The sequence below is a fragment of the Xenopus laevis genome, chromosome 1L (assembly GCF_017654675.1).
Source record: "Xenopus laevis strain J_2021 chromosome 1L, Xenopus_laevis_v10.1, whole genome shotgun sequence".
In the NCBI taxonomy this organism is placed as follows: domain Eukaryota; kingdom Metazoa; phylum Chordata; class Amphibia; order Anura; family Pipidae; genus Xenopus; species Xenopus laevis.
The window spans coordinates 1,449,518-1,465,941 of record NC_054371.1 but is presented as its reverse complement, the minus strand read 5'-3'; the positions used below and the strand labels follow the sequence as shown (position 1 = coordinate 1,465,941).

Below are 16,424 nucleotides of genomic sequence, written 5' to 3'. Positions count from 1 at the left end.
GACATTGAGGTCACAGTAACTAGAGATCGGTAGTGCAATTTGCACACCTAGGTATGTGAATTTACTTGCCACTTGTAGGGGGCAGTTAGTCAGATCCTCATTAGCATTTGGGGGGTCAACCAAAAATAGCGTGGATTTTGAGGGATTTACTCTTAACCCTGAGATCTTCCCAAACCTCTCTGTCAGGCTAATAAGTTCTGTTAAGGACTGTCCTCTGTCCCCAAGGTATACCAGGGTGTCATCTGCGTATAACTGAATTTTGTCTTCCCCAACACTCGACACCCAACCGGTCATGCGTGTGTTTTGCCTGACCGCCGCAGCAAAGGGTTCGATGGCTAACGCAAACAGGAGTGGGGACAGCGGACAGCCCTGCCTGGTGCCTCTGGTCAGAGCAAAGGGAGAAGTCAATGTTGCACCCACCCGCAATGCAGTTATAGGCTTGGCATAGAGCAGCTGTATAAGGGTTATGAAGTGATTTCCAAATCCCACAAGTCTTAACACTCTCCACAAATACCCCCACTCCACAGTGTCAAATGCCTTGGCGACATCTAATGCCGCCACAGCTCGCCCTCCTATGTTAGAGTGTTCCAGCGTGAGGTTAACCATTAATCTGCGGATATTCATGGCCGTGGTCTTGCCCGGCATAAACCCCAGTTGATCATCTGGAATTAGGAGGTGAATTACTTTCTTTAACCTATTTGCTATGATTTTGGCAAGTATTTTAGCGTCTGCTGTTAGAAGGGAAATTGGTCTATATGATTCTGGTAAGGTCAGATCCTTACCTTGTTTTGCTAAGAGTATTACCTCAGCTTCATACATAGAGGGCGAGAGCTCTTTCGCCTGTAGGGCTGTTGCATACACCTTAAGTAGAAATGGTGCTAGTGTTTTTGAGTGGCATTTATAAAGTTCAATGGGGAGGCCGTCGGCCCCAGCTGCTTTCCCGTTGGGGAAGGAGTCAATTGCCTCTTGCACCTCGGTTAAAGTTAAATTGGAATCTAGGTACTCACTGTATTTAGGGTCTAGTTGAGGCAGTCTTAGGGAGCTAAGGAAAGATTCCACTTCTGGGAAGTCGGCTGGGGACAAAGTGGAGGTATATAGCTTAGAGTAAAAGCCCTTCAGAATATTCTGTATTTCTAACGGATCTGAGGTTGGTTTACCGGTGGCGTCTTTTAGGAGCGTGATAGCGGGGGGGGGGGTTGAGTGTTGCCTAGACAGGTGTGCTAATAGTTTTCCGGCCCTCTCCCCATGCTCCAGGATGTTAATTTTTGAGAATAGGTGTTGATGTTTGGCCTTTTCAGTCAAGTATTTAGCAAGTTCATCTTGTGCCGATTGCAAGTCCCTGAACCCTTGAGTATCTGGAGCCATGGTTACTAGAAGTTCCAATCTAGTGACCTCCCCCTCAAGCTGCTGCTGTTTAAATGCGAATTGGGCCTTATAGGCATTTATTTCTGCATTATAAAATTTCCTGAGGTGGTCTTTCAATACTTCCCAGGATAAAAGATGGTCAGTGGCGTCCTTCATCGCCTCTAATAGATCAGTAATGAACTCCTCTACTCTATCGTGATTCCGAAGGATATTTAACCAGATCGGGTTTAGTGACCATCTGGGAGCATTCTGGTGGGTCACCACTCTGATCTCTAGTTCTAAGGGGGCATGATCTGAGATGCCTCTCGGGAGATATTTAATGCTTTTCACCAGGGGGAGAGCCCTATGGTTTAAGAAGGCATGATCAATCCGCGACAGGACTAGGTGTGAGGTGGAGAAACAGGAGTAGTTTCTTACACCTGGGTGGTAATGCCTCCAAGCCTCCTCTAAGCCTGCTCCACCTGTAATGGCTAACAAATTGTTATAGGGTGATGGTCCAGGTTTCCCATTCCTTCGTAACCTATCTAGTTTGGGGTCTAAAATAGCATTGTAGTCTCCCATAGCCACTACAGCTGCGTGTGGGAATTGAGCAATAAATTGTATTAATTGTACCACACAGTCATCAGAATAAGGGGGAGGGATATATATAGAGGCAAGAACCATCTCCTGAGCTTGAAGGAAGCCATGTATAAACAGAAATCTGCCAGATTTGTCAGATTTTATGGTTCCAAATCTAAAGGGCACGGACTTGTGGATTAGGATCGCCACCCCCGAGGAATGTGTAGAGTATGGGGCATGGTACATCCAGCCAACCCAGGGGCGCTTAAGGGCCTGCGCCTTTACCCCTATCAGGTGAGTTTCTTGCAGGAAAATAACCTTAGCGCCTGATTTTCTAAGGAAATCTAGAGTCAGCCTGCGCTTGATGCTGTCATTCAGGCCCCTCACATTCCAGCTAATGCACTTCAAAGACATCTGTATGAGCTGACATAATATATACCTGAGAGTACCCAATTCTGGCAACCAAGACAACATACCTGAACCTTGTGCAGCATACATAGACAGATCTGCAAAACATTAACATATCATGTTCCCAAACCACCCTCCCCTCCCCTTCTGCCCTTTCCCCCAACTGATGGCAGAATTTTTCCCAAACTTGCATAACTGCTGAGGAGCGTGAACTCACGATGGGCCAGTAAAGGCCGTGAACAGGCAAGCACACTTCACCCGGAAATGGGTGAAAGTCAACTGCATACTAAAGTTGGTGCAACGCAGTCTCGGAAGCTAAATGTGAACAGCACTCATGCTGCGAACTGGGCCTCGGAGGCAACATCTAGGGCAACAGGATCTTACCGTCCCCTTCAGTGTCCAAACAAGTGGTATAAGGCAAAAGGAAAAGTAAACAGTAAGGGTTACTGCGGGTCTGTTGATACACCCCGTACTCGGGGTGGTGTGACGCAGCCAAAACAATCGCTGACAAAAAAAAAAAAAAAAAAAAAATTGTGGGGCAATTAGGAGTGGGAGAAAGGGAAAAACAGAACTTAGTGGACAGGAGATTTCCCCCACCCACCCCAAAACAGTACTCACGGTGCGCCCTCCAAGTGCCAGATTACGCCAGATGGATGAAGAGTGGTCCCACTCCCTCCGGGGCCTGGGTGCTTCATGCCCGGTTCTGCTGGGTGTCCAGCCAGGCAATCAGCTCAGTGGGCGAGGTGAAGAATCTGGTCTGGCCTTCCACTATGACCCGGAGTCTGGGGGGGTATAACATCGCATACTGCAGATTGAGGTCACGTAGCCTCCGCTTCCCATCTAGGAACTTCGCTCTTTGGCGCTGTACCTCTGCAGAGAAGTCTCCAAACACCGAAATCCGTGCAGCTTGATAGTTGAGGGCATCCCGCTTCCTTGCCATCGTCAGGACGCCGTCGCGGTCCCTGGCATTCAGGAGGCGCGCAATCAAAGGGCGCGGTGGGGCCCCCGGTATCGGAGCTCTGGTGGGTATTCTATGGGCCCTCTCGATGGCAAACATTGTGGAGAAGTTATTTCGCCCAAATTGCTCAATAAGCCAGGCTTCGAGGAAGTTCTCGGGGGAGTTACCTTCAGCCTTTTCCGGGAAGCCAATAAATCGAAGGTTGTTGCGTCGCAACCTATTTTCCAAGTGGTCCGACTTGGAAGTGCATGCGACCACCGCTTGTTGCAAATGCTGGATACGTTCGGGCAATGGATGGCATAGGTCTTCCACAGAGCTCACCCTTTGTTCCAGGGCCGCCGCCCTTTCCTGTACCTTTTGCAAATCAAGCTTGATGATAGAAAGGTCTACTTTGATTTCTTCCGTCTTGGAGCATATAAGGCTGTTGCTAGATTCCTTTGAGGCTCTGATTTCAGCCAGTAGGTCTGCTAGGGTCAGTTCCTGGGAATTACCATCTGCGTGGCTTTGGCCTTCCCTCGCATCGGGCCCGGGAGACTGCTCTCTAGCGCCATTTTGTTCAGAGAGATTCTCTCGCGCATACTTTTCGAGCTTCGATGCCGCCTCCGAGGCCCTCTTGACTGCCCGATTTTGCCCCATCAGCGTTCTCTGGGGTAGTCCCTCTGCTGGGGTTGCCTCTGTAGCCGTGATATAGCTGTTCGCTCAGGATATAATCAGGGATTTTGTGACCGAGCTCCGGAGCCGCACCAACTCACGTCTGTTCACATGCCGCTCCAAGCCACGCCCCCCAGTAAAATACATTTACATATATATGTGAAAATTTATTACTGTCACCTGTCTCTACCACCTGTACATTCCCCTTATTTTGTGCCTCAGGGGAACTAGATGGAGGCTGATTCTTCTCAATCTGCTCCTCTTCCACTAGCTCCTGCTCTGTATGGACAGCTTGTCTTCCTTATGTGAAAAGCACATCCTTAACCCTCCTCTTCATATCGCTCCACAGCCTTTGAATGATGCCGAGTTCCAAGCTGCACCAAAACTTTTGCTGGAGTCTTCTTTGCCATTAGGTGTCTGATGTGTCTGTGCTTATGCTGCGCCCCTATAGACACATTGTTATAATGATGAGTGATCTTAAAAAGCTGACACTTTATAAAGAGATTGGTAATTCAGTGAGCCAAATCCTGGCATCTTGTCAGATCTAGAACAAGACAAACAATAAAATGGCAGAGCAGGACATGTGACATGGGAAGAGGGGCAACTGATGTAACATTCATGAAATCATTTCAAGCTTTTCCTATGTTCATGATATTTTATATTGAGAATGTCATATTTAACATCATTTTCATTTTTGTTAAATCCCTAAAGAATTGACGCACTGGAACAATATATTACATCAATGTTCTTCTAAACTGACATGTGGTTCACACTCAACCCTGTGAGCTGAAACGATGCGACATTTGTGTAGGTAATCAAACCTATTGCGTTGTCCCCACGTGTGCTTTGCGCAACATATTGATGTGCTGCAGCAGGAATAATAATGTTGAGGTGAAAGCACTTTTAGACAGAGTAAGTTATTTCCAGCATCAGAAGGCCTAGAATCTTTCATGAAAGAATCACATTAGTGGATCATTTGTCTGATTGTTTCACTTGAGCCATCAGGTGATTATTGATCTATATGGCCACATACATGATAACCATGAACCCATGAGGTGTAGAAGTCATGCTGTGCCTGGGATGTATAGGCTGCTATCAGTATTAGACTTTCTTCCTAATAGAAGCCTCCAGCATATAACATCACAAGCCATGGGAATAAGCCAACCAACAGTATCCAGAATTATTCCAAGAGTCTTTGAAGCGATTCTTAAATAAACCCAGAATTATATTTCCTTCCCCAATTTCATCCAAGACTGGTAAGATGTAAAGCTAGGCTTCTATAATCTTGGTAGATTGCTCAATGTCCTGGGGGCTATAGATTGCACACGTTATGATCACCCAAGCCAAATGAGGAACAATTTAAAAATAGAATAAAACACATTCTCTAAGGGGCAGATTCATCAAGCTCGAGTGAAGGATTCGAAGTAAAAAAACTTTGAATTTCGAAGTGTTTTTTGGCTACTTCGACCATCGAATGGGCTACTTCGACCTTCGACTACGACTACGACTACGAATCGAAGGATTCGAACTAAAAATCGTTCGACTATTTGACCATTCGATAGTCGAAGTACTGCCTCTTTAAAAAAAACTTCGACCCCCCAGTTCGGCAGCTAAAAGCTACCGAAGTCAATGTTAGCCTATGGGGAAGGTCCCCATAGGCTTGCCTAAGTTTTTTTGATCGAAGGATATTCCTTCGATCGTTGGATTAAAATCCTTCGAATCGTTCGATTCAAAGGATTTAATCGTTCGATCGAAGGAATAATCCTTCGATCGTTCGATCGCAGCATTTGCGTTAAATCCTTTGACTTCGATATTCGAAGTCGAAGGATTTTAGTTCCTAGTTGAATATCGAGGGTTAATTAACCCTCGATATTCGACCCTTGATGAATCGGCCCCTAAATGTTCAGGTGGTCTGTGACTCCAAATCACAATTAAGGATCGTTAGTGTGTGTTCAGACTTTCCAAGAAGTAGTCACATTTCCTACAGTTTACAGCGATCAGGCCTTCATCAAAAATGTGTCTGGACATATGACTGAGGGATGGCTTGTATGTTATTCATCTGTTCATATTATTATTATTATCATTATTATTATTATTATTATTATTATTATTATTATTATCATTAACATGTATTTATAGAGCAAAAGCACCATAATGAATAATGCATACATATGTACTAGAAGATTTTGCAACCATTGTTTAAGTTGTATGTACTGGGGGAAAATGCCTTGAAAACTAGGCTGCATGTTATGTGTTGCAGAGGGATACCCGGCACAGGTAGGGTTAATATTCTCTCTCAGCCATGTAATCAAGTGGCAGCTGAGAGAGGAGCTACTTGAGAATGTAAAAAGACTGTGTTCCCATAATTTAGGGCTCTCCAGACACCTCCTTGAGTGAAGGGAAGTGGGTGCTGCTGGGAGAGACAGGGGGGCAAATTCACTATGATTCGTAGTTGCGCCAGCGCTCCGCAAATTCCCTAAAATCCGAAGATGCGCACAGGGGTAGCGTAAGGTTGCGAAGTTGCGCTAGCGTTGATTCGCTAAGTGAAGCGAAGTTACGCTAGCGAAGGTTAATACGGCGCCAAATTCAAATTTCAATGGAGGAATCACTACAAATGCCTGGGAAACCTTCAAAACATCAAATAAAATGTTTATTTTGCCCTACACGTGTGCCCACTGTCTAGGTAAGTTGCCATGAGTCAGGAGATGTAGGGGGGAAGGAGGGGAGCCCCAAAAATGTTTTTGATCTTTTTCAGCCTATCACCCATAATATAGAAAACACGCCAGCGTTTTTTGGGACTTAGAAAAAATTTGAACTTTTTTGGAAGCAATCCCTATCTACTCTATTGCGCTTCGCCTGGTCTGAGGTGGCGAAGGAAGTCTAGCGTAAAAGGTAGCGTTCAGTACACTGCGCGCGTTAGTGAATTTGTGTAGTTACGTCCGTAGCGAAAATTCGCCTGGTGTAAGGGTGTGAAGTAACACTAGCGAATCTACGCCAGCGTTCGTTAGTGAATTTGCGAAGTAATGAAAATGCCCAATGCTAGCGAGTTGACGCTAGCGTTCGGTGCTTCGGCGCTTAGTGAATTTGCCCCAGAGCCTGATAAAAGAGTTCTTGCTGCCAGAAGAGTGTGGCAGAGGTTAGTGAGCCTAAATCCCTGGAGAGGACAAGGGACTGGCAGAGGCTGGTGAGTCTGAGTCCCAGGAGGGGAAGCCAGCAGGGCTGAGTGTGAATCCCAAAGGCTCTGAAGTTGCAGAGGGGGAGAGTTTCCCTTGATGGTGAGTGACCAGAGGGGGGAGAACCCTGAAGGTTTTGTTGTGAAGTTGTTGAACTGTACCCTGCATGTTCTACATTGAAGTTGTTGAACTGTACCCTTAACACTTTTTAATTGCCTTTTTATTGGGAATGTCCAGTGCTTAATAAACCTGTGTTTTGTCTGAAGCCTTGGTGTCCCTGTCTCTAAGCTCCAAATCCTATGCTACCTGCCTACCAAACGCTAATTCCCCCATATAAGTGAATGTGCAGGCCAGGGGCATGTCACACTACATCATTTCTGTTTTTTAATATCTTAAAAGAAAAAAAAAATGTTGGGTTTTTGTTGTGGTGTTTAGTTATTTTAAGAGCACTAGACATTACATTTTCTGTTATTTTCAGGGAATGCTGGATATGTTAGTCAGACATGGACACTCAGGGCCCCGTGTAAATCCTCAGAAACAAGTTGTGCAAAACCTGCTGTGTTATTGAACGCACACTTGAGGTTCTGAAATCTATTTGTTGGCTGGATTAGTCTGGGAGATGTTTTTTATATGATCCAAAAAAGGTTGCCAAGATGATCATTGTATGTTGTACAACATTGTATTAAACCATTGAATGTCACGGGACATCACTGAGGATCTAATACCACAAATTCCTGGACAAATGAAGTGACGAGCAAACTATTTCACCATGTTTCAACCACACAAAAAAAACGCCCATAGAGTGAAAAAATTTGTCACTGTAGTCAAAATAATTTGTTACCCATTGAGTTCAACAGCGTTTCGTGAATTTTCTGGGTCAGATTCGCCCATCACTACAGACTTTAACTTCACTTCAAAGAACTTACAGAACCTTTCGTTTTTTGTTAGGAGGTTAAAATGTCATTTGTTAAATACTCAATCAATGACGTTTTTCAGGTAAGTACATTTCTAATTAGTTTAACAAATATGTCATTAGATTCGAATGCAAATTGAGGCATTTTCCAAATCTTTTGATATATGCGGACATGTTACTAATAAAATGATAATACTCGTGAGGTGAACTCCCATTGAAATAACCCCTAATACATGATCATTATTTTCTTTTCTTAGAATGTATCATGTGGTGGTTTTTACCTTAAGAACATATTTAACTAAATACGTTCATTTACAGTAGAGTACACAGTTATAGTAACAAGAATAAATGTTACCGTTTATGAAAACATTACTGAAAAATGGACGTGACCACACAGTGTTGAAGACCAGGCACTTACAGTACAACAAGGTTATATCTAGTTGCTATGGTTCATGTATCATAGCAATCACACATTACTTTTACTCATCTATGGCAACATGTTAAGGAGCTAAAATTTAGATAAAGGTTTGATGATTACAAATTGAAGGGATTAATATAAACAGGACTATGGTTTGATTTTGACATCCCACAGCATTCACTGCACATTGTATTTCAGTCCATAAGAGTTTTTTCCAGAAGATGTTTTTGCCAGCCATTGGGGTGCTGCTGAACTGGGCCCTCACCATGATCAGAGATGGGATCAACATCTGAAGAAGAAACAGTGTTAGGGGTTACAGTAGTACTGCACCATAATGGAGTGCTCTACCTGGGAGGTTTCCACTAGTTGAAAGAGGTCGGTGTTCAACCAGAAATCCCCTTCCTTGCAGAAGTCTGTATAGACAAAATCCAGAAGCACACCAAAAATCGTTGCTGACGTCAATCTCTATTTGGTATGCTGAGTAGTCCACAATGTACAAATGTCTCTTAGTATAGTTCATATAGATTCCATGTGCTAAGTTCATAATGCAAAGTCTCAAGAAAACATCTCCAATGAAAATCAGGACTGCAGTTCATTGAACACAGATATATGTGAATATTAAGTGTTATGACTATATAATAGTCGACATACCTGAGAAGTATAGTTCTGCAATTTCTATACATGCAGTTGTATTTTTTATTGAGCACCACCAGAGCACCACCCTTGCCTGCTGGCTTAATTATGATACTGTCATTGGACATTAAATCATTTAGACAAAGTCTCTCATGATAGTTATGGTTGGACTTATGGCCATGCCAGGGGTTATGTGTGTTTTCCCATCTCAATTTATCTCTGTCATTTGTTACTAATTTGACAAATTTCTACCACGTTATCTGTGTTAGGTGGTATAATGCACTGCGGTTCCCAACCTCTTGAGAGATAGCTTAGGGGTTACAGTAGTAGTCATGGAAGAAGATCTTGTGCATCATGGAGCAGGATCACCAATGCCTTCACCAGGATCAGGACCTAGGACAATAGAGGATATTGCTCTTCCTTTTGGCTCCTTGGACATATTTTAAAAGAATTGACCACTTTCACCAAGTTCAGCAACATCACTAATAAATATCTATATATGACCTAGTTACACTAGAGAAAATGTATTAATTTTTCACGGCAAAGAAACATCACTGATGAAAGTATGCCAATGTTCTTTTGCTGAGACGTAATTATGATGCGCCTTATGATAAATATGCGCCTTCATCCCTAAATAAAGTCTGATGTAGTTGTTATGGCAAAAATTTGCAGGTAATCATTGTGAGAAATCTGGGCCAAATTTAACTTTTTGGGGGGTCGGGAGAATCCTGGATTGAATATGAAGCCTCATTTTCATATGCAAAGTAGGTAAGGAAAGTAGTGCAGAAACATTTGTCTTTTCTTGATTGTGTCACTTAAAATCACATGATTTTATGGGTAAGGATTCCTTTTGGCCAGGAAATGGACTGTGAGCAGATTAACCCCAGGTATGTCAGGAAGATCACTGCAGAAGTGGATCATGTATGCGTAATTAAACCCAGGAAATGTAGAAATTCAAAGCATTGCCTTAGCTCACATACACAAGCAGAGTTCCTCAAGCTTTTATTTTTCCTAAATCCTCCAATGCTGCTCATCTCTTTCGCCACTTTCCTCGTCTGGAACTCCAGCAAAGATTCACATTAGACATTTTACTATGGAGGGCACATACTGTAGCAACATTTTTCATTCACATTATTGTTAAATTGTGCTGTATATTTCTTTCTTTAGTTCTTTCATGTTTGTTCTATTTGTTCATACTTGTATACCCTGTCACTATATTTATATGGACTCTTACCTTCTTCCACTGTTCCGCCTCTTATTCTATATCTTTTACGTATTTTACTTGTTCTCTCCAAGCTCTTCTTCTAATATACTTGTAAAGAGTGATCGTGCCCTTCCAAATGCATTCTACAGCATTGTGCCAGATGGAATCCATCCACTTGGGATAAGTTTAATAGTAGATTAAAATTCGGCAACAGACCTTTTAAGAGGTTCAATGTCACCATGGAACATTTAGCTGGCTACCAGCTGGGTGTGGGCAGGCTTAAAGGAACAGTTCAGTGTAAAAATAAAAACTGTGCAAAATAAAACCTGTATCTAAAATAGTTAGTTAGCCAAAATGTCATCCTTAAAGGCTGGAGTGAGTGGATGTGTAACATAATAGCCAGAACTCTACTTCCTGCTTTTCAGCTCTCTAACTCTGAGTTAGTCAGTGACTATAAGGGGGGCCACATGGGACATAACTGCTCAGTGTGTTTCAAAAAATTCAGATTTAAAAGCAACTGTTATGTCCCATGTGCCCCCCCCTCAAGTCTCTGATTGGTTACTGCCTGGTAACCAATCAGTGGAAAGCAAGAGAGCTGAAAAGCAGGAAGTAGTGTTCTGGCTATTATGTTAGACATCCACTCACTCCAGACTTTATATATTACATTTTAGCTAACTAACTATATTATTTTGCACAGCCTGTCTATTTAGCCAGTTTTTATTTTTATACTGAACAATTCCTTTAGGTCTATCCTGGTAAATGCCAGTAGATGTTACTATAGACAGTCTGCTGATACATTAAAGTGTAATTACTCATAACTGAGTAGATAAAGAGAATAGTTCAGTAAATGGTCAAAGTTTCAGCAGACAAGCACTGTTCGAATTAGAGAAAACAGGTGTGAGGTAAAAACAGCGATAACAAAAACAGGACCGGACTCATGAACAGGCCACGGATACAGAGATCAGGCAGGAATTCAGGAACCAGACATGGAGACAGAACCTCAGTGATATTCAGAGAGCTACAGTAGATCTCAACCAGGAAGCTTAATGACCAAACACTAGTGGTAGTGAAAGGCAGACTTATATAGTTCCTTGATTACTGACTATTGGGCTTAATGTTGTTGGAGGAGGAGACAGTAAACACAGTGGAAGAGGAAAGATCCTTAGTACTATCTGTCAGATTAAAAAAAGCCTCCAGGAGCTCTCCAGGGTCAATCATTACCATTTCCTCACACAGGCCAGGGTTCAAATCCAGGTAAAATGAAGTTCTAAATAAAATTGTACCCATTAAGTCCCATGTGTCTAAGAAATAAGTAAATGTGTGTTTTACCAACATGCAAAGTGTAAACAAGGGGGTGCTTTGCATATAATCTGCACTGGTAAATGAGCAAATGAGGTCTCAAACATTTCCAGAGTGGACTCCTGATCTGGGGTTAGAGGAGTAAACCATCAGACAATGAGCTACAAAACCAACACATTAAATCAGTTGTAACAGAAATGGACCCATTATCTGTAAAATATATAGATAAAAATACCAGGCAGTACAATGATTATACAAATGTTTAAAATAATTAATAGACCTTTCATTTACAGGAACTTCTAATCTATTTAACATTAAGCTGGTGCATTATTTTATATAATACACAAAAAGGTCATGTGGCATGTGACAACATATTCAGATGTATTTTAGTTTATTCATAGCATTTTAAAATACTACATTTTAAAAAACTACAGTGTATACACAAAATTAGATGCACAACTTTTAATGGTGTTTGCAACATTATTTCTATTTGTTTTTAAGCAAACTGGTCTTCTTATTGATTTCTGGCCTGAGTAGAATTGTGTAACATTTTGGGAGAAATATAGAGGCTAAAAGTCCAGCACTTGAGGTGAGTATGGCAAATATCTCCACACACACAGTGTTTTTGCCTTTGGTGCTCAGATAGGCCGGGATCATTGTGATCCAAACACTGCAGAAGAGCAACATGCTGAAAGTGATGTACTTGGCCTCATTAAAACTGTCCGGTAATGTCCGAGCTAAAAATGCTAAAACAAAACTAACAGCTGCCAGAAGCCCCATATACCCAATAACTGAGTAAAAGCCAATAACTGAGCCCTCATTGCACTGAATGATGATGGTTCCAGGGTAAGTGTGAAGGTCCAGTTCCTGAAAGGGAGGAGAAATGGACAACCAAGTCATGCAGATTATTATTTGAATAGATGAGCAGAACAAGACTACAGAATTGGACAGTTTGACTCCCACCCATTTTCTCCATGAGCTCCCTGGCTTGGTGGCTTTGAAAGCAACACAAACCATGATAGTCTTGGCCAGGAGAGAAGAGACAGCTATGGAGAAGGTGATTCCAAAAGTTATGATACGCAACATGCAGGTTATATCCACAGGGCGACCGAGGAACAGAAACACACTGAGGAAGCTCAGCTTGATGGAGACAAGGAGGAGGAAGCTCAGGCTCCTGTTGTTGGCCCTCACAATGGGGGTATCACTATATTTTATAAACACTCCCAAAATTGTCTCAGTAATAAGGAAAAACAGGACTAGGATGGATAAAAAAAGTAGTGAAAGGACATCATCACTGTATGTTAGAAAATCTTCCATCATGGGAATACACTGACTTCTCTTCTTGTTTGGCCATTCCATGTCTGGGCATTGGAAGCAGTTTTCACTGTCTGAAAATGAGGGGTGGGGGAGTCTTTATGGAATCTCATTACAATAAAAGAAAATATATAATATAAATTAAGAAAACATATCAGGTTGTATGTAAATACCGGACTTTGAGAAAGATGACAGGGTTAATAGGAATTGTCAGGGAAATACATAACTCTGCAGTTTTGATCAGGTAATTTGGTTTTACCAATTAGAAACCAATTGGAGTGGGGGAACAGTACTACAGGCAGCCATTATGTATCAGCTCTTGCCCAGATAATTAGTGACTTTACCAACACTGGGTTTACATGAGTATTTCTCACAAACAACATAATTGATTCTCTACCAGAAAGATAAACTGTAAGTTTCATTGTTTGAGGAGAGACCAATTATCCAGATAGTTGAGGAGCCCCTAAATGGCAATGGATTGTAAGGGGTAGAAATCAAGGTTTATGAGGCACCTCAGAGTAATTTATATGGGGAGTGGTCTTAGGGGGAGATGTATGTGTGAGAATATAAAGCCTTTAGATACAGTCTCCAACTGATAAAAAAATGATACTGTCATGTGAGCGGTTTTGACATCCTCTTTGCCACTCTATAGCAACCAGCAAATTAGAATAGTTTGCACCTGTATTCACGCATAATGAATTATGGGGAAACTAGTGTAGAAAATTCCCATTGTAAGCAAGGAACATTGTTGCAAATCAATACCTTTGTATTTTGACATAATAATTAGGTTGGTAATAAAAAATGTGCTTTTAATGCTTTCATGTTAGCCAGAACAACTGAAACATTTGTCAGTTTTAAGAAAGCAAATAAACCATGCAAAAAGATCACTCAAAATATTTTTTTAAATATGTGAATAGTAAAAAAAATTAAGCAGGATAGGGTGGGACCATTGTTGTCAAAGGGAGGTGTGTTGATGAGAACAGAGATAAAGCAGAGATTTTGAACTGTTATTTTTCATCTGTCAACACAAATGAGGAAACAAGTAATATAGGTTTCCTTCTTAATAGTCCTAAGTCTAATAATTCAACAAATGATGCATGGTTCACACAGGAGAACATGTAAAGATAAACAAAGGTCTGGGACAGGAGGTATTCATTGCAGAGTACTAAACAAGCTTAGCTCTGTGATTGTCAAACCTCTTTACTTTTTCAGGATTCACTGAGGTCTGGCATGATGCCGAGAGATTGGCGATTAACTAACGTGGTGCCGCTATTCAAAAAGGGACCCCGTTCTCAGCCTCAAAACTTTAAGCCAGTTAGTCTGACATCATTGGTAGTAAAGATTTTAGATTCATTGCATTAATAATCCTATGAGTTTGTGCCAGCATGGCTTTAAGCGTAATAGATCTTGCCATACTAATTTAATTTATTTTTATGAGAAGGTGAGCAGACACCTTGACTCTCGGATGGCAGTGGATGTGATTTACTTAGCCTCAGCTAAAGCATTTGATACAGTACCACACAGAAGGTTACTGTTTAAATTAAGTAATTTTGACCTGGAGCATTTGTACATGGATAGAGAATTGATCTGAATGATAGATTGCACAGAGTGATATTAAAAGGAACATTTTCTAATTGTACCAGTGTTGTTAGTGGAGTACTGCAGAGCTCTGTTCTACGTCCCTTGCTTTTCAACTTCTTTATTAATTGTTTATTAATGACGTGGAGGAGGGCATTGAAAGTACTGTTTCTATTTTGGAGTATGCAGTGCAGTTTTGTGCTCCAGTTCTTGAGAGGGATATAAATGAGCTGGAGAGAGTGCAGAGACTAAGTGCAACCAAACTGGTTAGAGGGAGGGAAGACTTAAATTATGATGATAGACTGTCAAGGTTGGGGCTTTTGTATCTGGAAAATAGAAACTTGTGAGTGGACATGATTACACTTTACAAGTACATTAGTATAAATTATAGACAGACCCCCACAGGGCCCCCCGGCAGCTCACGCGCCACTGACAAATGCAGCCAAATGCGGCTGTACGGAGGGGAGCGGGGCCCGACTGTGCGTTATGCACCAGGGCCTGCCCCCCTCTAATGATGCTACTGTAGACAGATAGTGGGGGACCTTTATTTCACATAAAGAGGATCACTGCTCCAGAGGCCTCCCCTTCAAAAGAAAAAAAAAAAAAGAAGAAAATAACTTTCATTTGAAGTAACATAGGTGATTCTTCAAAGTGAGGACAGTGAGGTTGGGGAATGCACTGCCCGATGATGTTGTGATGGCTGATTCTGTTAACAAATTAAGAGGGGCTTGGTTTTCTTGGACAAGCAGAATATCCAAGGCTATTATGATACTAAAATCTACATTTAGGGGCAGATTTATTAAGGTTTGAATAGTAAAATCGAATTCGAATTTTTGAGTTATGTTTTTGGTCAAAATTCATAAATTCGAGTTGGGAATAATCATATAATTCTAATTCTAATTTGAGAGTTATACTTTGACCCTGGAAGTAACTTGAACTTAATTGGTCACCACCTAAAGTCTGCTGAGTTCATGTGTAATTCAACGGCAGAGGTCTGTTGACCCATTTGAAGATGTTAATAGCCTTCCTGACATTTAAGGGGTTTTTTGTTGTTGAAAAATTGCATTTGAATTCAATTCCATTTTTCGGTTCTGTACTATTCGTTCAAATTTTAGATGTTGGAGTTTTTTCTTAAATAAGATACCATTCGAGATTCAAGGTCATTCCAGTTCATTCAAGATAAAAAAAAAAACTCTATCACTCGACCTTTGATAAATCTGCCCCTAAGTACAGTATATTGGTATATATAGCTTGTGAGTATATGGAGGGGTTGGTGTGAATGTGTGTATGTATAGACACTGGGTTTCATTTGGAAGCAGGGGCTCTCCGCCAATATGGCGAGTTGAGGCACTCGCCTCAGGCTTCAGCGCCCCTCTGGTTACCAGGGGTGGCAAAAATTCCGCTCCTGGTAACTAAGAGCCGAATTTACGTTTTTCAACCCGGAAAGTTGGCTCTTCTAGTGTAGAGCGCGCAACTGTGTGCTCTGCATTAGCAAAACGAAGCCTGTCTCAGGCGGCAAAATGCGCAGGATCGGCCCTGTTTGGAAGGGTTGAGCTTGATGGACTTTTTTCAACCCGACTTAACTATGTAACTATGTAACAAATATATGAGAGTCTTGTTCTCCATTTATTCTTTATTAAGTATTTCTTGCATTATGCCAATCTATGATTATTGTATGATCATTGTATGATTATTGATGAATTTTTGGAATATTTTTTTTAAATTGTTAATGTTTTCCAAGGTCAACACTTTTTATATTATTAAATATGCTGTACACTATTAATTATTTGCTAGTGAACATGGTTTAGAGTTAACCTGTGAAGTGCAAATAGAGAGAGACAATATTACAATTGGATTTTATTTTCTGTATAAAATAATATGTTGCTACATTCCATGTGCTTATGTCTCTATTTAGCCTTCACCTTCTATTTGTCTCTTTCTCTGCGCTGTAT

General features: G+C 41.5%; 1 protein-coding gene across 1 annotated transcript in view; it reads right to left on the bottom strand.

Moving 5' to 3' along the window:
* Nucleotides 1–4,353: 4,353 nt before the first annotated feature.
* LOC121401516 (vomeronasal type-2 receptor 116-like) overlaps nucleotides 4,354–16,424 on the bottom strand; it is a 35,802-nt gene continuing 23,731 nt past the window's right edge. Inside the window, exon 4 of the mRNA XM_041586564.1 lies at nucleotides 4,354–4,484. Within this exon, the coding sequence (XP_041442498.1) occupies nucleotides 4,453–4,484 (32 nt within the window). The 3' untranslated portion in view covers nucleotides 4,354–4,452. The remainder of the gene's footprint in view (nucleotides 4,485–16,424) is intronic.